Genomic DNA, 20979 nt, shown 5'->3' with positions numbered 1-20979 from the left:
CACTTTCACAGATAATGCTATGCAAGTTTGGTCAACAGCAATTTCTACTTTTTCTCAAGCGTTTTTTTCAAGGTAAAGACACACATAACAATTGCAGACAAGAACCCCTCATTTCAAAATGAAATTGGGCTGAAAAGGTTGCTTCAGAGACAATCTTAATATGGTCAGAGACTTCTTGCTGTCTGTACTGCTGCTTCTGGCACAGCTGATGTAGTTTTCAAATCAGGTATTGATAGTTATTTACTATATTTCAGTCATATATCCTCCATGAATCTGTTGCTATCCAATTGTTCTGGCTTCAGATCCCATCAACCCAGACGTCATAATCAGTGGAACGGAATTATAGGAGTTGTAATTTAAAACATCTGAATGATACCAATTGCTAATCCTTGGTCCAAGTCAAATGATTCAACCTTTGGATGTAAAAATATTTTGAGCTATTGAAACTTGTACTGTAAGTGCCTTGAGCTGATTCTTAAAGATGCCCACTTACATTTGTACAAAAAACAGCTGCTATTTAAACCTTAGCAGCTAATTTTCTTTCATCCGTCTTTATATTTAGGCACTTTTCAGAAATGCTATATATTGCTATATATTGTGGTGTGAGCCATGAAATATAGAAGGGTGTGTCTTGTTATTTTCAGAAGGCTTGTATGGTATGTTTGTGAAAATATAAAACTCTGGCTCTGAATCTGAGCTTTACTTATCAAAAACTAGTCTGTATTTAAAATGTCTTATTTTTATTAACAGAGTGTGATTATCTAAAATATCTAATCACATAAGCCTGGCCCTTTAAGTGCTTTGAGTAATTCCAGAAGTTTCTTTTCATTCTTGCAAAGAATTTTAAGTCTGCATGTGTTCAGTAAAGTACTCTAAATTTGTAGTCTAAAAGGAGCCAATGTTTGTATGGAAAGATGACTCATTGATGTAACCCAAGCTGCCACAAAATGCTCCTCCAACTTCTGACCACTCCAAATTATCCGTGGCTAGAAATATAACTGAAAACAGTTCAAAAGAGTCATTTTGATTTCTGACTATTCCAGAAGTATTTCGAATTCAAAGCAATCTATTCTGAACTTGTAATGTTTTGCACAACTTTAATGTGTAGTCTCCTGAAGACCGCACATTTTACAGTATCACATTTGTGTGTGTTTTCTGCATTTTGAGTTGGCCTTAATTGGGACAATCTTTCTGTTAAAAACCTATATAATTGTCAGAGCAGTAAAGGAGTAGTATTGTTACCCAAGGAACAGAGTCATCCTTTTCTCTTCCTTTCTGTCAGCTTTTTTTTTTTGTTTTTTTCCTCTTGACCCTATAGATATCAAGGGAAAAATAGATTGTTATTGGCAGTAGCTCAGCTAATGTGTCTTCCAGAAGGCTTTTGAAGTCAGGGGAAACAAAGCATGCCTGCTGTGGGCCAGCAAGTTTGCCTGCTCTTATTTTACATTCAAAGATATAGTGTTCCTTTGTCATGGCATGTTTCCTCAATTAAGTGGCTTTGGCTGATTTGAAGAAGCCAAGAAATGTAGATCCTGATTAAGATGTAGAGGAAAGACGGGGACATCAATTAAACTATCTGATTGAGAAATTGAAAAAATATCCTGGAACAAAGCAGTGGCAAACCCCTTCCATATAGTTGCCAAGAAAATAACAAGAATTGATCTTGACTCATAAGATGCTTTATCTTGAAAGGTATGAGCACACTGATTCATTTCAACATCTAAAGGGGAGTCAGAATGTTAGTTTTCCAGACAAGGATTTAAAGGAACTTTAAGCTTCCCAGAAACTGAGTGGATGTCTTGGATGGATATATACCATATATATTCCCCACAAGCTTGGTTAGAAAGTAGAAATATAATCAGCTGTCTGTCAGTCCTGATTGCTGAGATATAGTATTAAACATAACTGGCTTCCTTGAATGATGAAAAGACATCCCAGTCACTCTGGCTGGAGTCTTGTGTCTTTTTATTTTTAAATCTGAACATGTACACAGAGGTGTCTTTCTTTGCTGCTGAAACGAGACAGGCTATTCTTTGTAACCCCCTCTAAAATTACTATTTACGGTGAAGTGCCTAAGATTCCTTTTGTCCTACTTATAGTATTTTCAAATGAGTCATTGGAGCTAACACTCAAGTTAGAAGACTAATTCAAAAATATGTCTTTGCTAATTTTATAATGAGCCTGGAAAAAGATTAATAAGGTGCTGAATTGAGAAGCTACCAGTTTAGTGAGTACCTTAATAGGCAACTACGGTAATACGAGGCATTCAGTGTGCTGTACATGGAAGATTTGTCTAAGTAACAACTTTGGAAGCAACTGCAAACTCTGGAAGCCTTATTTGTTCGCATCTTCAAAGACAAAAATAATGACTATGGGAAATACCATAGTATAATACTGGTTTTCTTGGTAAGTATGAAAAAGTTTCTTTGAGCTGTGTGCCCATTACATGCAATTTTGAATTTTTTCTTTCTTTAATACAAAACTTCATACACTCATTGAACAATGAACAAATCATACTGGTTGGGCCTGCAAAACATACTAGGCTAAAAAGTAGCTGGCTAGTTTATCTAGCAGCCAATCTAACATGTCTAAAGGTAATTTGAAGAAAATTGCAAAAAATGATGGGAAGAAGAGCTACTTTTACATTTAATTTCTCTCTTCTTGTTCTCTTTTTTGGTGGTCTTATGAGCAAAAATAAAATACATATTTGCAATATGAAGAACACATTAGATAGGTAAGTATGACTTGCAATAGATCAGGAAGGGGAATCTTAATACTGAAGCCTCTTCAGCAATAACTTTCAATTGAAAAAAATGCTACTGTAGGTATTACTTTGACCTTCAACTGCAGACTCCCAAGTGAGAGCAGTGCATTTCTATTAAGCTATTTTCATAGATTTTTCCAGCTTTATATATTGTGCACAATTGTTTCAGACACTCAATTATGGTTTTATTCTATGAGTTGGATATTTACATGATTTGTAAGAAAGTCACCTTAGGCTTAGAGTTAATCCTGGCTCCTGGTAGCTATAAGGATATATTTGGGGGAAGGATATATGCTTTGATTTTGTGTGTGATCTAAACTAATTTGTTTTTATTTGGGTATAATAGTATCTCAGCGGACTCATTCCTTACTGGCATTATAATATTGTTTTATGTTAATTGGTTTTCCAGAATGGCAATTAATGAAACTGAAGATCACGGTTGTCCCATTTCAACGAAGTAGTGGTGCTGAGGTGAGGCTGTAGTGGAACCAATAAGGTAAGAAGTGTGGCGTTCAAGCACCAACTATGTACTTTACTCATCTGTATGATGTGCTTTACAAATAACAGGCTTGATAGGTTCTTATTCAAGAGGCTTGCAGTCTAAATATAGACGCAAGGAAAGCTGATGAAAGAGAGAGGAATCGAAGCAGGAATAAATGGAAAAATATGTAATTACTTTAGATAACACCATCTTAAGTCTAGTTAGGGTCTAGCACTAAAGGGCTGTTTCAAAGGCTTTTTAGAAAAAAATGATCTCGGATTTTAATGTTTAGCATGTGATTACCTTGTAGAGAGGAGATATGTGTTGGCAGTGCTGGAGTAGGCCCCGCTGAGATGGTTGTGGGACAGAAAAATGAAGGAATTGCTCCCACTAAAAGACATGATTAGACTGTGATCTTTATGGAACTGCTAGAACAAGGAAACTCTTTCAGGTAAAGCTGCTTGTTTTTACTTGTTTGAGGAGGAAGCTTGTTCTTAGGGTGAATGTTCTTTATCACTCTGCAGAATGACTACCTATGGTAGCTTACATAAATTCACATTTATTCTACCTGGGAATCTAATGAGATCTAGGGGTTGGATTTCATACAGCAAGTATGGCAACAGAGAAGACACATCTCCAGTTGATACCATTTGAGAGTTGGTATCTGGAACATGCCAACCCTATCACAACCCTTTCACAATCTTGTGAACCACTGAGAGTTCTTTGGGATCGCAGTGCTCTACAAATGTGATTAATAAATAAACAAATTGCCATCATCCTGGCAGTGATGACTTTTTCAAAGTAAAGCTATTTTACTATTGCACTCAGGAACTTATTTCCCAGTGGAAAATGTTTGTTTTCAACTTATGTGTTCTCTTGTCCAGGTTTCCCGATCTCTTTTTCCTTCCTAACTATAAAAAAATAGTGATTATTTATTTTTAAATATATGCCCTTTCCCATTCAGTATACTTTCCAGTGCTGGTGCCTCTGGCCTACTTGTTTCCTGCTGCCAAAAATGGCCCACATTCTTTGGGTTTCAAATTCAGTACTCAAATAACTTTTATGTCTCTGTTCAGAATCCTCAAACCTGAGCCTTGGTTTTTGTAAACAAGCCTGCAAAACTACATCACCGATCTTGGATTCTTTCCAGGTTACACTTTGTACTCTAATAATTCATTCCTACAGTACCTAGATCTGTGAGAGCTCACATTTTCTGTGAGCGCTTGGAGAATGCTTTCCAAATGATAAAGCCAGAAGACATGGCTTTTAGCAAAGATTATTACATGTGTAACATGAAGCACCTAATGGAAAAATGAGGCCAACCTCATACTAAATAGAACTTGTTCCCAATAACCACAGAATGGGATTAGTCGCCTGCAAGTGTGTATTATATGTTATCTTGCTACTGACCTTACTTTTCTATAGTAGGTCATCCATTCCCAAAGTCATATTTATTCAGTTGCTGAAGAGTCTGAGATAGGGCAGAGGTAAATTATGCAATTGGCAGAGCTACAGCTTTGTGATGAAACATATTGTACTAAATTAGTCTAGTGCAGTGTGAGAGCCTTGGTCATATCTTATGCTCCACATTGTTGTTAAATGCAGTAGACTTTCTCCTTCTATTATTTCATGTCAATTGAAAAACAGATTGGTGGATTACTGGATGTAAAATCTTCCTATTGATAAAGCTTATTAACTGTAGGTATAGTTGCCAGGACTAGTAAAACAGAAGCTGGATAGTCTAAAATATTTATTAAGCAGAAAATTCCTGAGTTTCAACAGAAATAAAAGAGTTGTTTATAGTACAACAGGTCACATTAAATGGATAAACCAAAATATCATAGGAAGTTAGTCCCCACCATAATAAACCATGATCTTAGAAAGAATAGCAAGTATAAATGTGGATATTATTAGACAATATCATTTTCCAGCAGTTTAAATTGATTTTCCATACCTTGGGAAGTGGGATTGAGGCTTTTCTTCTATGAATTGGACCAGATTGCTGTCAATAATGAAAGACCAAAGATCAGATTGGAAAAAATATTGAAGTTTTATCAGTAATCTAAAATAAAACATGATGTTGCATGTTTTCAAAGAGGATGTTCAGGGAAACTATCTGTATAAAAAGAAAATACGAGCGCACCATGTCAGAAAGAAAAATTCAGAGCTTATTGGAATTGTCCAGGTATTTCCAATTAATGTTCATTCAAGGAGCTAAAAGGATTAGCGTTAGGATTTAAGCCTTAGTGATAAAAAAAGTTTTTATTCTGTACATGGCTTGTGGTGTTCAATAAATTCTAAGATACAGTTGTGTTGTTAACTAAAGAGTCTAGAACTAAGCCTTAACACAGATTAAGCTTTAATTGCCTTCTGTATTATTTTGCCAATTTTGTAAGACAGTGTATTTGAAGATCTTTTGTTATTTGTAAAAATAAAGTGAGAGTACAATTGTGTCAGAATTCACGTACAGGCTTGGCAATAAATTATAGGTCAACATATGTTTACTCCATAGTTCAGCTTTCAACCTGCTGCAATGGAAATTAGGATTCTAGGTTGCTTCTCCTATCCTTCTAAATTAATTAATAATTGGAAGGGTCATATGGTGACATTTGGCAGTTGAAACACACTATAAGCCTCTCTATTCCCACATAACAAAATGAGCCAAAATGTTAGCATCCAGTTCTACAAAGTGGAGAAATCTGGTAGGGAGCCATACATGAACTCAAACACTATGAGCATGGTCAGCAGTGTGTTTGTAGGAGGCCATAGTGCAATCCTGTTCATCCTTGAGAAGAGAGTATGCAATATGTTGGAATATCTGGAGGTCCATGGAATAGGGAAACGCTGAAAAGCATTTGGCGGCAGCCATGAGTGAAAGTGATGATGGCCTGAAATGTTGACACCTGACTTGTGACACAAACCTATTATAAGCAAATTCAGTCATAGTCAAAAAGCAGGTTATGTGTCTTGCCGGTAGCTTATTTAGCAATGAAGGAATTGCTTTAAGGTGTCATTTCTCCTCTTTGTTTCCCTATCTGAATATGGAAAGTAAGCAGGTGATAGATGGAGGTTTACATCCCACAGTTGAAACTGAGCTTCCCCAAAACATGCTGTGAACTGTCGGCTTCTGTCAGAAATTTCAAAAAAAGCTGTTTTGGGAAAGAGAAGAGAGCCTCACAAAAACGAATAAAAAGACACATTTTAGAGAAGAAATCGACTTTCACAGAATGGCATTCAAGTCTTGGATATAGGGCACTTCTGTTTAAAGCCCAAGGAAACTGTATCCAGAAGCCTCTTTGGGTACTAGAGAGGATGCAACAGATGGTTGGTGGTCTGAAGGCTTGGCACAATGACAAATGCTGCTGTGAAAAAAACTCAGATCTGACATCTGCTCTTTTGAAAAACCACCCAAAGTGGTTTGGGTGGATGAAATAAGTCATTTTAAGTATACCAGCATGTCTAGTTGACGACTGTTATGGCAGAGCTGCAACACTTTTTCCCCTAAGCAAAAAAGGACATATAACTGGTGGCTGTGGGTACAGTTTTCCCTATTCCAGAAGAAAGGGAAGGCAGAAGGCTCCTTGAGGGTAATTAATCTAAGCCAGTGGTTCCCAATGTGGGGGCCATGCCCCACAGCGGGGGGGGGGATTTGATTTTTAATGGGGACAATTTGAACCTTGTTTAAACCATGTTAATGGCCTTTTAGGTTTCCTCCGCATGAGTAGAGTTCACTTTTTGAGTAAAGTAAGAATTATATGTCACAGGGGGGCATCAGGATTTTAGAGATGCTTAGGTGGGGCATGGCCAAAAAAAGTTGGGAACCACTGATCTAAGCCCAGACATATGGGTTCTGCTGTTGCTGAGCATGGATTCCTTTCTGGCCTATAGGGTTGTCAGTTATGAAAGGTGGGATTTATTTATTTTATTTAAAATATTTTTGTAGCTGCCCATCTTTCATCCAACTCTGGGTAACTTCCAAAGACCTAAAACATGTAAAATCACATTAAAAGTATAAAACCAAACCAATTAAAACAAGAAAAAAAATGGTGCCAAATCAAAGTTCTAAAGTGTTGGTCTTCTCCCTGTGCTTGTGGGAAAAGCGAGGTCTTCAAAGCCTTATGGAAAGCTAATAGAGTGGAAGCCTGCTGAACATCGGGGCAGAGTGCTCCATAGAGTAGGGGTTTTCATGGAGAAGGCATACATCAGATGGGAGTATTTAGGGGAAGAGACTAGGAATTGAGACAAAGATTTCTTAGTACAGAATAGTGATTGGAGCAAGGACATTGAAAATATTTTGACTAACAATATAAAACATCAATCTCCTTATTCTGTGATTTACCAAGGTAAATGTTAGTCCCACTAGGCAGTCTGACCAGAAAAATAACCTCACGTGAAGGCTAAAATTACTTTTTATTGAAATTGGGTATAATAATAGAACCTTTCAGATCTGATTATGTTGTACCCCATCCTCATATTTCAGTGAATTAGAGAGGTATCTGCCTTAGCTACTTCATAATTTTATCTTACTGAAGACCTTAAAAACAGGCCATTCCTTTTGTCTCAGTAAGTGTTTCTGATTATCTGTCAGTGTTATCTCCCTTACTCTCTACATTAAGGGAAATGAAAATTAAATGAGAAAAAAATTGCTTAGTTAACTCAGCACCCTGTGAGCTTGTGAGTAGTTTTATAAGCATTACAAATTCTTGTGGTCAGTTTGGTCCCCTAGAGGATATTCACCATTTTTGAGAAGCTAGTGCCAATCCTAAAAAAAATCTTTGCTGATCAAAGGTTCTTTATAAAAAAAATAACTTTGGTTGTTTCAGTAAGAAGGAATTGCCCAGAAGGAAAATTAGAGGCTGTCTTCAAGTTATAGAAGCATGGTTATAAGAGCTGGTTGTCACATTGACAAGGAGGCTAATAATTATTTGTAAACAGTCTCCAAATACAAGCAAGTTAATCTTATCAAAAATAAATAAATGACAAGTTTCATTTATAGACAGTCTTTCTTTTTTTCTTTCTTTCTTTCTTTCTTTCTTTCTTTCTTTCTTTCTTTCTTTCTTTCTTTCTTTCTTTCTTTCTTTCTTCTCATCTAAAAATAGAATTGGCATTAGAATTTTTTTTGTTGCTGCTTTAACCTACTTCATAATAAACCTACTAATCAGTGATCAGTTGTTCTTGGGATTAGCCACTTCTAATCCAGGCAGTTAGTGAGAAATTTGACAACAATATGTAGACAGAGAAAAAAAGAAGGGAAAGAACAGAGGGAAGATGGAAAGAATAGTATTCAGATTTTGGAAGGGATTTTTTCATGCTGAGATGCACACTTTTTAAAATTTTTTTGCCTTTATTACTTTTGTAAATAAATCAAGGTGATGAACATATTCAATATTCCTTCCTCCTTTTTTTATCTCACCATAACTGTGACTCGTCAAATGCGCGCCTGACAAAAGCGCGCCAACAAAACCGCCGTGAGAAACCCGCGACGTCGAAAGCGCTCCCACAAAAGAGCGCCGACAAAACCGCGCCCACAAAAGCGGGATTAGGGTTAAGGTAAGGGTTAGGGTTATACGTTGTTTTCGTTGTTTTTTGATGGCGCGCTTTCGTCGGCGCGCATTTGTCGGCGCGGTTCTGTGGGCACGATTTCAACCTCGCGGTTTTCTCGCCACGGTTTTGTCGGCGTGCTTTTGTCGAGCGCGCATTTGTCGGTGAACCACAATAACAACCCTGTGAGATGAGTTGGGCTGAGAGTGATGGGCCCAAAGTCACCTAGTCAGCTTTCATGCCTAAAGTGGGACTAGAACTAACAGTCTCCTAGTTTCTAGTCTGGTGCTTTATTAATCTGGAATTTGGATTTGTTCCTTGCTGATTTGAGAATGCATTAATTGTATTTTCCTTCTCATTCCTTTAATGGACCCTGGATGGGAATTATAAGAGTTACAGGAAGCCACCAAGCTGGAAGAGGCTGTCATAAGAATCCTATCAGAGTCTAGATTAAAGAACAATTGTGAGGCAGCACCTGTTTGGATCCTAACTGAATTCAATCCTTCTTTCAGTATTCCAGTTGGGGCTGGCAGTTGCTCTAGGGATTAAATTATTTAAAGCCTTCAGCTGGCCAGCGTAGGCAAGCAATAGCTTGTAAAACACTTAATCTATTATTTTTTTAAACTCTTTGCAGGTTGGCTTTACTTAGACTGTAAAACTATATGCAACTGTCAGCTGCTGCTGCTTTTCTTTTGGATACTTGAAATGTGGGTTCCTTAAACAATGATTTTCTCTGCCTCTTTTTAGAATAAAAATAAAATAGAGTAATTGCTTCTTAGAAGCCATCTAAATATATTTTTACAAAGCAAAATCTTGGGAATGTTTTCCCAGTGCATTGCTTTCATCACTTTTCCACTTACAGGTGCTGACATTTGATAGTGTTGCTGAAAAAAGAGCAAAGAGTACAAAAATAAATATCTCTTACACTGTATAGTCTAGATGTGCTTATGGAAAACTTCATTTTATTTTAATATGATTGCACTAGCAATGCAGGCTCTTCTACATGGGCAAACAAATAAGTTTAATTGAAGTTTGTATAATACAATACAATACAATACAATACAATACAATACAATACAATACAATGAGTTGGAAGGGACCTTGAAGGTCTTCTAGTCCAACCCCCTGCCTAGGCAGAAAACCCTATACCATTTCAGACAAATGGCTATCCAACATCTTCTTAAAGACTTCCAGTGTTGGGGCATTCACAACTTCTGGAGGCAAGCTGTTCCACTGATTAATTGTTCTAACTGTCAGGAAATTTCTCCTCAGTTCTAAGTTGTTTCTCTCCTTGATTAGTTTCCACCCATTGCTTCTTGTTCTACGCTCAGGTGCCTTGGAGAATAGTTTGACTCCCTCTTCTTTATGACAACCCCTGAGATATTAAAACACTGCTATCATTTCTCCCCCAGTCCTTCTTTTCATTAAACTAGACATACCCAGTTTCTGCAACCGTTCTTCATATGTTTTAGTCTCCAGTCCCCTAATCTTCTTTGTTGCTCTTCTCTGCACTTTTTCTATAGTTTCCACATCTTTTCTACATCGTGACGACCAAAACTGAATGCAGTATTCCAAGTGTGGTCTTACCAAGGCATTATAAAGTGGTATTAACACTTCATGTGATCTTGATTCTATCCCTCTGTTTATGTAGCCTAGAACTGTGTTGGCTTTTTTGACAGCTGCTGCACACTGCTGGCTCATATTTAAATGGTTGTCCACTAGGATTCCAAGATCCCTCTCACAGTTACTACTATTGAGCAAGGTACCACCTATACTGTATCTGTGCATTTCGTTTTTCTTGCCTAAATGTAGAACCTTACTCTTTTCACCATTGAATTTCATTTTATTAGATAGTGCCCAATATTCAAGTTTGTCAAGATCATTCTGTATCTTAAGCCTGTCTTCTGGAGTGTTGGCTATTCCTGCCAGCTTGGTGTCATCTGCAAATTTGATGAGTTCCCCATTTATCCCCTCATCCAAATCATTGATGAAGATGTTGAAGAGTACTGGGCCTAAAACAGAGCCCTGGGGTACTCCACTGCATACTTCCCTCCATGTAGATGCAGTTCCATTGAGGACTACATGTTGAGTGCGGTTGGTCAGCCAGTTACGAATCCATCTGGTGGTGATGCTGTCTAACCCACATTCTTCTACTTTATCTAGTAGAAGGTTATGGTCTACCTTATCAATTGCCTTACTGAAGTCCAAGTAAACTATATCAACAGCATTCCTCTGATCTACTGATTTTGTCACTTTGTCAAAGAATGCAATAAGATTAGTCTGGCATGATCTGTTTTGACAAACCCATGTTGGCTTTTGGCTATTACTTTGTTTACTTCTAGGTGTTCGCTAATTCATTGCTTGATTACCTTTTCCAGAATCTTCCCTGGTATTGAGGCCAGGCTGATAGGTCTATAGTTTTCTGGATCTATTTTTTTTCCCTTTTTTGAAGATGGGAACCACATCGGCTCTTTTCCAGTCCTCTGGCAGTTCCCCGGTGCTCCAGGATCTCTGAAAGATATAGTTCAGTGGTTCTGAGATCTCATCTGCCAGTTCCTTCAGAACCCTGGGGTGTAATCCATCCGGTCCTGGTGATTTGAACTCGTCTAGGGTAGACAGGTGCTCATTTACCATTTTCTTCCCTAGTTCAATTTGTGTTCCTAAGCTGATTTTTGTGGTGCTATTTTTGATAGGTTGGAGTGTTTTATCCCTTTGTGTAAAGACAGATGCAAAAAATAAGTTAAATAGTTCTGCTTTCTCCCTGTTGCTTGTCACCTTCATGCCACTTTCTCCCAACAATGGACCAATTGTTTCCTTAACTTTTTTTCTTGTTTTTAACATGTTGGAAGAAGCTTTTTTTTTATTTTTATATTTGTGGCAAGCCTGTCTTCATTGTGAGCCTTAGCTTTCCTTACTTCATTTTTACAGGCTCGTGCTATTTACTGATATTCTGCTTTAGTTATGTCTCCCTCTTTCCACTTTTTATACTTAACCATTTTGTCCTTTAATTTATCAGAGAGTTCTTTATGCAGCCATGCTGGTTTCTTTGGGGAGCTGTTATTTTTCTTCTTCATTGCTATCGTGCTAGACTGGGCTTTTGTAATCTCATTTTTCAAAATTTCCCAAGCTTCTTGAGTTGCTTTCCCCTTGAGGATTCTCATCCATGGAATTCTTCCCAAGATCTTTCTAAGTTTATTGAAATTAGCTCTCTTAAAGTCCAAGACTCTAGTTTGACTTTGTTGTACTACTTGTGTTTGCATAATGTTGAATTCCAATATTGCATGGTCACTTGCCCCCAGGGTTCCTATGGCTTCAACACCTTCTATCATTTCCTCTCTGTTAGTGAGAATTAAGTCCAATATGGCTGATCCCCTTGTTCCCTTCTCTATTTTTGGGGAAACAAATTTGTCTGCTAGGTTCGTTAGGAACCTGTTGGATCTTCTACTTGGTGCAGAGTTTGTTTCCCAGTTGATGTCAGGGTAGTTAAAATCTCCTATTACTATTGTGGTGTGCTTCCTACATATCTTAGTTAGCTGACTAGCAAAAAGTTCATCTACTTCCTCTGCTTGGTTGGGTGGCCTGTAGTATAGACCTATGGCAATGTCATCTCCCCCTCCAACCTTTAATATTGACCTAAATGCATTCAAAATAGTTCTCATCATTGATGTGCTCTATTTCTGTAGAGATGTAGTTATTAACTCCACCTCCTCTTTTATTTGGTTTATTTCTTTTAAATAATTTAAATCCTTCTAGCTGTATGTTCCATTTGTGGGTTTCATCCCATCCAGTTTCTGTAATGGCAACAATATCATATCTTCCCTCATTTACTTGAATTTCTAATTCTCCCTGTTTATTCCTCATACTCTGTGCATTGATGTATAGACATTTGAGTCCATTTTGATAGACCCTGTGTTTACGGTCTACATAATCTGTGTTATGCCTGACTATCTATATTTTCTTGCCACTTGTATGGCACTCACTATTAAATGCTTGGTTTTGCTTGACAGCAGGAGTGATAATCTTACTCACACAAACATCTATGTTACATGCACTGATAACCCTATGAGTTTTAGATTTCTGGGGACAGAAATGTTCTGTATCAATTAATTCTCTGTCCCCGCTGTTCAGTTTAAATGTTTATCTAGAAAATTTGTGAATGTAATGCCAAGTAACTCAGTCCCTTTCTTGGATGGGTGCAAAGCATCTCTTTTGTACAGTTTTTCATTGGACCAGCTGCAGGCATCACGACTAATAAAACCAAAGCCTTCCCTTTTACACCACTCCTTTAGCCACACATTAAACTCTGCTACACGCTGGACCTTCCCTTTTTGTTCCTTGTATACTGGTAAAACCTCTGAAAAGATAAGCCTACACTACTAAGTTCATACCCCAAGCTGTGGAAATCATTCTTCACAGAAGGTACATCTTTTTGGGACAGATTATTTGTACCAAGATGTATAATAGCATCAACGTCACAGTCCTTACTTGCATCCTTGACTATCTTAAGAATACTCCTCTTGTCTCTGCTGGCAGTAGCAACTGCCAGACACCTGACCTCTTTTAAAACCTCCATATCCTTTCCTAAATTTACATCCCTTACGATTGAATCACCAACCAGAAGGTGACTTCTCTTTTTGCATACCTTGATCTTCTTATGCGACTGGTGTGTGATACCTGGGTCCCCATTTCGCCTTTCCGAAGAAAGTTCTTCATTTTGGACCACGATCCCCTGCTTATTTGAGTCATCATTATCACAACTACCTTGACCTGTATCTTTAGTGTCCCCATTAAGGTCAGCAAAGGGGCTATATCTGTTATGCTGGGTCATAGCAAAAGCTTTGTGTTTATGATTCACAGCTCTCATCCTGCCAGATCCCACGGTTGTCCAGACTGCTCTTCTCCTGCAGGATCTTTGCGGTAGAGGGGGCTGATAGCGTGGCATCTCCATAGAGTGGAATGGCCGAATTGGGTACCTAATTTCTGCTTGGAGAGCACAGATTACAGATTCTAGATAAATAATCTGTCTATGTAGACTAGTAATTTGTTTACAAAGGGGACAGTATCCAAATTTCAAAAGAGTACTGCGAAAGACAGGTGCAAAACAGCTATTACATTGAACTAAGCCAGTCATTTTGAAATAAAATAAAATCACAAACTCAAGCGCACTAATCCAGAATGTATTATTGCTATTTTGGTTTATAGATATATGATTTGTGTGCCGTTAGCTGTGTGGGCCACTACCTAGTCCTCTTTGCTTCTCTGACTCTCCCCCCCCCCCCCTTGTAGCCAGCAGTTCCAATCACCAGCCTCAGGAAAGTTCAAATGAAATGGAATTAAAGGGCCCCTCCCTTTTTTCTCTCTGAATCCCCCCTTGTAGAAAACAGCTCCAATCACCAGTCTCAGGAAGGTTCAAATAAATAAGGAAGGTTCAAATAAGATATGGTATATCTGTTTCTGGGATTGGGGAGAGAGAAAGAATAATTTACTACATTAAACAGGGATAAAGTTGAACAGGCTTTGAACATTATTTGGAACACGCATTTTAGAGCAGAGAAAAATGCAAACAGCATCACTCTAAACCCAGAATATGAAAAAATAGCTGCTTTAATGAGTTGCATTAACATATGGTTGCTTTAACAAGTTGCTTAATTTCTTTTTATATTTTTTACACATTTGACTTTGTATAAACAAATTTCCTGCTGCTACTTTTAACTACTTTATCTATTAGGGTGAGTACTTCCTAAGTTTCTTTCTCTGCCTATTAAGCCATTGATTGTTTTCTAGCAGCATCTCTTCCATTCTTTTCCCAAGGTCAGCTATACATTCCATTAGAATACAACAGAACAGAATAATATTCTTTATTGGCCAAATGTGATTAGACACACAAGGAATTTTTATCTGATGTATAAGCTCTCAGTGTACATACCAGAATAGTGATAGATTATTATCATAATCATTGTAAAAATACATTCATCATAAAACATTAGATACAACACTTTGATAATCATGAATAATAAATAAGCAATCAACATAAATCATACTGGATACTAAGTAAACTATATCAATCATAAGATACAAGCAACAAATTTATAAGAAGATAAAGAGATAGGAAATAGGGAATAATGATGGTAATATTGTTTTTTTTTAGATAGTTTGATAGTGTTGTGGGAATTCATTGCTTAGCAGAGTGAGGGCATGGGGGAGAAAACTGTCCTTGTGTCTAGTTCATCGATGGCAAACCTTTTTTGGCTTGTGTGACATAAGCGGGGGGAGTTCAGGGGGGTCATGCGTGGGTGTACCACACCCATAATGCAGTGCGTGACACTACAGTGCGCATGTGCGCATGACAGGTGCGACTCCCATTTTTTGCATCCTTTTTTCACCATCCCCAGGCTCCAGAGGCTTTATAGGAGCCTGGGGAGGGCGAGAACAGCCTCCCCCACCCTCCGGAGGCTTCAGAAGCTTCACAAAAGTGACTTCCGGTTTGCTCATTGAGCCTTCAGGGACCTTCAGGAGGCTTCCGGTCACTTCTGGTTTGTCAGGTCGTTTTTAATCTTCCAGAGCCTTCAGGGAAGCCTCCGTAAGGCTCCTGAAGGCTCCGGAGGGTTTAAACTGGCTCTACAAGCAAACTGGAAGTCCCTTCTCGAACTTCCAGTTTGGTCTCTTCCTGTTTTTTTGCATTCCGGAGGCTTCGGGGAAGCTCCTATTTGTATTTGTATTTGTATTTATTAATGCTTATAGGCCGCCCTTTTCCCTGAGGGGACTCAGGGCGGCTTACATAAATAAGGGGGGGGGGTATACAGACAATAGACACAACAATACATAGAAGTAAAATAGTAAGCAACATTCATTCATCATTCGGGTGGGGACAGTTATCTTTGTCCCCAGGCCTGACGGGCTAGCCAGGTCTTAAGGGCTGTGCGGAAGGTCTGGACGGTGGTGAGGGTACGAATCTCCACGGGGAGATCGTTCCAAAGGGTCGGAGCTACTACTGAAAAGGCTCTCCTCCGTGTAGTTGCCAGTCGGCACTGACTGGCAGATGGAACTCGGAGGAGGCCTAATCTATGTGATCTAATTGGTCGCAGGGAGGTAATTGGCAGGAGGCGGTCTCTCAAGTACGCAGACCCACTACCATGAAGGGCTTTATGAGTGATAAGTAGCACCTTGAAGCGCACCCGGAGATCGACAGGTAGCCAGCGCAGCTCGTGGAGCCTCCAGAGGACCTCCATTGGGAACGGGGGAGGCTGTTTTCACCCTCCCCAGGCTCCTATAAATCCTCTGGAGCCTGGGGAGGGCAAAAATGACTTTTAAAAAGGCTGAACGTGGCAATGCCTCACATGCTCTGACAAATGGCTCTGCATGCCACCTGTGGCACGTGTGCCATAAGTTCGCCATCCCGGGTCTAGTTGTTCTGAGGTGCAGGGCCTATAGCCGTGATGGCGAACCTATGGCACATGTGCCACAGGTAGCACACAGAGCCATTAGTCAGGCCAGTTGACTTTGGCCTTCTTTTGAGGTAATTTTTCATGCTCCCTAGCTTCCCTGAAGCCTCCGGAGCACGAAAAACCGGCCCTACTGGCAAGTGACTTCCTGTTTGCTTGTAGGGCTGTTTTTCGCCCTCTGGAGCCTTGAAGAGGCTTCCTTGAAGGCTCTGGATGGTGAAAAACAGCCCTAAGGCCAAACCGGAAATCATTTCCAGTTTGTCCGTAGGGCTGTTTTCACCCTCCGAAGCTTTCCGAGCAAACAGGAGTGACTTCTGGTTTGGCCGTAAGTCTGTTTTTTGTCCTCCAGAGCCTTCAGGCAAGCCTTCTGAAGGCTCCGGAGGGCAAAAGATGGCCATACGAGCAAACCAAAAGTCTGTTCCCAAACTTCCAGTTTGCCCAGAAGGCTGGATTTTCACACTCTGAAGGCTTCAGGGAGGGTCTCCGGGTGGGGGGAGGCTGTTTTCACCCTCCCCAGGTTCCTAGAAAGCCTCTAGAGCCTGGGGAGGGTAAAAAAAAGAGTGCCAACAGTGAAGGGGGGGCTGGTCACACATGCAGGTACACAGAGGGGGGAAGCATGCACATGTGTGGCACACCCGCGTGTGACCCCCTTGCACTCCCCCCGCTTTTTGCATGCAAGCCAAAAAAGGTTTGCCATCACTGGCTATAGCATTGTTTTGAGGGTAGAAGTTGAAACAGTTTATGTCCAGGATGTGGGGGTCTGTAGATATTTTCATAGCCCTCTTTCTTGTCATGCAGTATACAGGTCCTCAATGGAAGGCAGATTAGTAGCAATTGTTTTTTTTCTGCAGATCTAATTATCCATTGAAGTCTGTGTTTGTCTTGATTGGTTGCAGAGCCAAACCAGACAGTTATTGAGGTACACATGACAGACTCAATAATTCCTTGGTAGAATTATTGGGTGGTATTCATTAAACAAATGAAAGAGGGACTGCTATGTTCACAGTTCTTTATTGGTTCATAATAATCTAAAATCAATAAATAATAATTAATGACATCTGGACTAAGAACAGGCAGACCTTTGGGTTGAGTGGCCACATGGAAATACTGGGGGAATACCCTGCAGGTGCTGCTTCAAAATGGCTGCCATGAGAGGGATTTTTTTTCTTCTTAAAATAACTGTTCTGTTGAGCAACAGCAGCCACAAAATACTGGTTTATCCAATGGCAAACCAGGTTTCTTACTTTCTCTTCCATATTTTTCTTCCTTCCTTCTTTGCAAGGCACTTAACTACAGAAACAAGGCCATACATCTGTGGACTTCCAGAAGTATTTTTGTAGTTAAACATGGTGTTAGAAGCTGGTACTTTGCTTTGCAGCAGACCAGGTGCCTAGTAAAAAAGAAAAATAGGAAGATCAGGAAGCAAGGCAGTTACTGAGAAAGATATTAGTAGGCACATTGACATGCACTGATGCCGTGATAGAAAAGTATCTATTTAGCTGTAATTTAACTATACCCTGAAAATAAAGTCAATATTGAGTAAACCAAAATAGCAGATCCATACAATTATTTAAAAGCTTGATTCTAAAAAGAACATACCAGTATTATAGGATGGTAACCTAGGATACAAGAGACATTCCACTGTTTATTTGCAATGATAATTTGCTCCATTTGTTAGAAGGCTGCATCCTTCGAAACTGAGGGCTCCTCTGTGTCATTATAGGATGTCCCTTGTTTAGGAACAACCTCATTTTGTGACTGTTTGCAGTCATGACAGTGCCAGAAAATAAATTTACAACCAATCCTTGCTGTAAAGCAAAGGAAACCTGAGGTAAGATTATAACCAAAGTCACCATTTCATTTAGCAGCTAGTTTGCTTAAGTTGTCAATCCCAATTGTGGTTGCTAAATGAGGACTACCTATATACATATGCAGTATCAGGTCATCTGGTACATAGAGGCAAAATTTGTTTAACAGATCTTTTCTATATAAGGAATTGACATGCATTATTTACAACTAGAGTTAACAATGCATTTTTCAAATTTGCCAAACTATTCTGTAGCAGCATTTGAAAGTATATTCTTTGTATGCTGTGTATTAAACAGTTAAAATAAATATTATATAATAATTTGCATATACGACAGACTTGTTGAGAAAGATGTGCTTATGATCACATTGAATTTTCCTCACTCAGCTGCTTAAATATGTGAATGTATAGTAATAAATTTGAAGGCTCATTAGCCGGGAATCTTCACATTCTCTTAATTCTCATGCCCAATTACTTCATTTTCAAACTTCCTCATTTTCTAATCTATTCTCTTTTCCTTCTCCTTCTTCCTTGCATTGTTTCTTGCTTAAGTCACATACTGTATATTTGTGATGATCGATAAAGTTCTAACTTGCTTTTTAGCTTATTCCTTAAATGAAAGGAGATTTACTGACATATTTTGTTAATGTAGGCTCAGGTGAGTAGGGAGCCATTTTGGAAAAAAACACTATAATCTATGCCATTTCTCTATACAGCTTTCTTGTATTCAAGGATTGAGCTGAATATAATGATTTAGTGTCATATATCAGGTTGGACTTTGGCTCATCTGTTCCAGTGTGACTGTATACAGGAGTGTAAAAGCATATACTATGTAAAGATAGACTTATAAACTATAAGTATAGATTATCTTAAGCCAGAAAGCCTGGGGAATTCTGAGGGTTGAAGTACACACCTCCTCAAATTGCCAAGTTTGAGAAATGCTGCAAATACAGTACTAGTTACTAATTGTCTTCTAGGATTCAGGCAAGGTTTTTTTTTTAAAAAAAAATCTGGAATTGCTAGGAATTAAATCTGTATGCTACTCTTGAGTTCTGATGCTCCCTCTGTCTTATTTCCAGCTTACTTAAGTGGGAAATGGTCAGCAGTACTCAATTGTATCTCAAAGAAACACAAAACATATCTATGGGAATTCAGTTTATTTAATATACTGACTTTCCTATATATATTATATTAATGGAAACTGCTATAATAGTGCTCATCTCAGTTTTGTTATCGCTGTTTCCCATTCATGGGAAAAATATTTTGTATTTTCTTAACTATTTGTAGGACTCCTTCATATTTTCTGCTTGTTATAAGAAGCATTTGAAATAAATGTTCATCTCTTAAAGCAGCAAAGCTTATGTATACTGAGCCAAGCTTCTAGACATTGATACTATTTATGGATCAGCAACTGAGTTTACAAACTGGGTGTAGATGTCTGTCATTTCAACATACATACTTAGATTCAAGATATTAAAAGCAGCAATTTCTACTACTGAAGGCAGTATCATTTACAACCATTTATACCCTGTTCTTCAGCCTGGAAGATTTCTTGATATATTTATGGAAAATTAAAAAATCTCTACTTTTAGGCCTGCAATCCAAATAATGCAACCGAAAGGAAAATGGATAGGAAAAAGAAATGAAAACAAAATAAGTGTCCATGTACCGTTAATGTTTAATGCCTCTTATAATGGCAAGCAATAAAATGTGAACTATGCAGTGGGATTATTCATTAATACTGTCAGCCTAGCAACATCATTTTAGCAAGGGATCTCTCTTGCTTTAACTCAAAAAAGCCCTTGATCTCAGTATAACTGTGACAGTAATAAATAGAGTTGTTTGTTACCTATCTCTTAGGTAAAGGAAAGCAAATTAAATTTGGTAATGACTGCAGAGCTTCCCCCCCCCCCCCACTGTGCTTTTTGATGTACATTTTAAATTGAGCCTGTTTGTATGACATAGCGAATCTAGTTATTGTTCCTGATCATTTGATCCCAAATTGATTAACTGACAGATACATTTTTATTCCTTCCAGTCACTGAAAAGATGGTTGAAAAGCTGTCATTTTCCTGCCTGTGTCTGAAAGGGTGAATATTCATAATGGCACTGTTGGGGTGAGCACTGCTATGGACATACATCATGGCTGAAGATGCTGAACGCATTCCCATCTGTTCCTGCTTCTTTACATCCTCTCATGTAGTCGTGGGGAAGAAATGAAAACAGAAAAGGTCAGAGTGGTTGGATGACATAAGAAGAGTTAATTAACTGGGGTGAATCAGTTTAGTTCAAATAAGACTGGATCTGTGATTAAATGTAAAACCCTGTATTGGATGGATTTAGATATTGCCTCACCATCCTTAATCAATCCCCAGCTCCTCATGTTGCAATTGTGTTGTAAAAATAGTGCCTTTTCATGTATCTGATAGACAGCATAATGCATTTAAAATACATGGATCAATTGAACTGCTCCTAAACTTAGTTCATATCTTTGTGAAGGATCATGTGCTGACAAAACTTCTGCATGAGGACAAAATCTGGACAAAGATGCTTCTTTTGCCTCTATACGGTCCCTGAGGGAATAGGTGAGTAGCCAAGGCTATTCAGTATTTCAGTGACAGGGTTATATAACATAACATCATAACTCTCACATATGTTCTCTAAACATGTAAAATGATCGTTTGAATTTCTTCATTCTTTGACTGAAGTATGCTTGGATTTCTTGGAAAAATTTGATCAATAAAATATTAGAGGAGTGCAATCCTTTATTTAATTGCCAAACTAAGATTTAGCCATACCCTTTCTCTTGGGAACTCTTTGGAGAAAATTCATTTAAAAGGATACTTAATACATTTATTTCTCAGTTGTGTTGCCTAATTTGGTCTAGGTGGTTACTTCTTGTTTCCATCTTTTTTTAAAAACTGTGGCACAGTTGTATAGTGAA

At 38.4% G+C, this 20979-nt stretch overlaps 1 protein-coding gene and 1 long non-coding RNA gene across 2 annotated transcripts in view; both read left to right on the top strand.

Annotated features, from left to right (window-relative positions):
* The first annotated feature begins 1024 nt into the window (after positions 1-1024).
* Positions 1025-20302, top strand: LOC106539769 (uncharacterized). Its single transcript, XR_015697050.1, has 4 exons — positions 1025-2406; positions 3174-3260; positions 3556-3696; positions 20074-20302. It is a non-coding gene; the product is annotated as an uncharacterized LOC106539769 (long non-coding RNA).
* Positions 20303-20549: 247 nt separating this feature from the next.
* Positions 20550-20979, top strand: part of HIPK3 (homeodomain interacting protein kinase 3) — a 76960-nt gene continuing 76530 nt past the window's right edge. The window contains exon 1 of the mRNA XM_087718454.1: positions 20550-20620. Coding sequence (XP_087574580.1) covers positions 20560-20620 — 61 coding nt within the window. The 5' untranslated portion in view covers positions 20550-20559. The remainder of the gene's footprint in view (positions 20621-20979) is intronic.

This window comes from Thamnophis sirtalis, unplaced genomic scaffold (assembly GCF_051295495.1).
Source record: "Thamnophis sirtalis isolate CommonGarterSnake01/CBP01778 unplaced genomic scaffold, rThaSir2_p1.2 scaffold_1, whole genome shotgun sequence".
NCBI classification, from domain to species: Eukaryota; Metazoa; Chordata; class Lepidosauria; order Squamata; family Natricidae; genus Thamnophis; species Thamnophis sirtalis.
The sequence above is the reverse complement of the archived record's forward strand: the minus strand, read 5'-3'. Positions and strand labels throughout refer to the sequence as shown.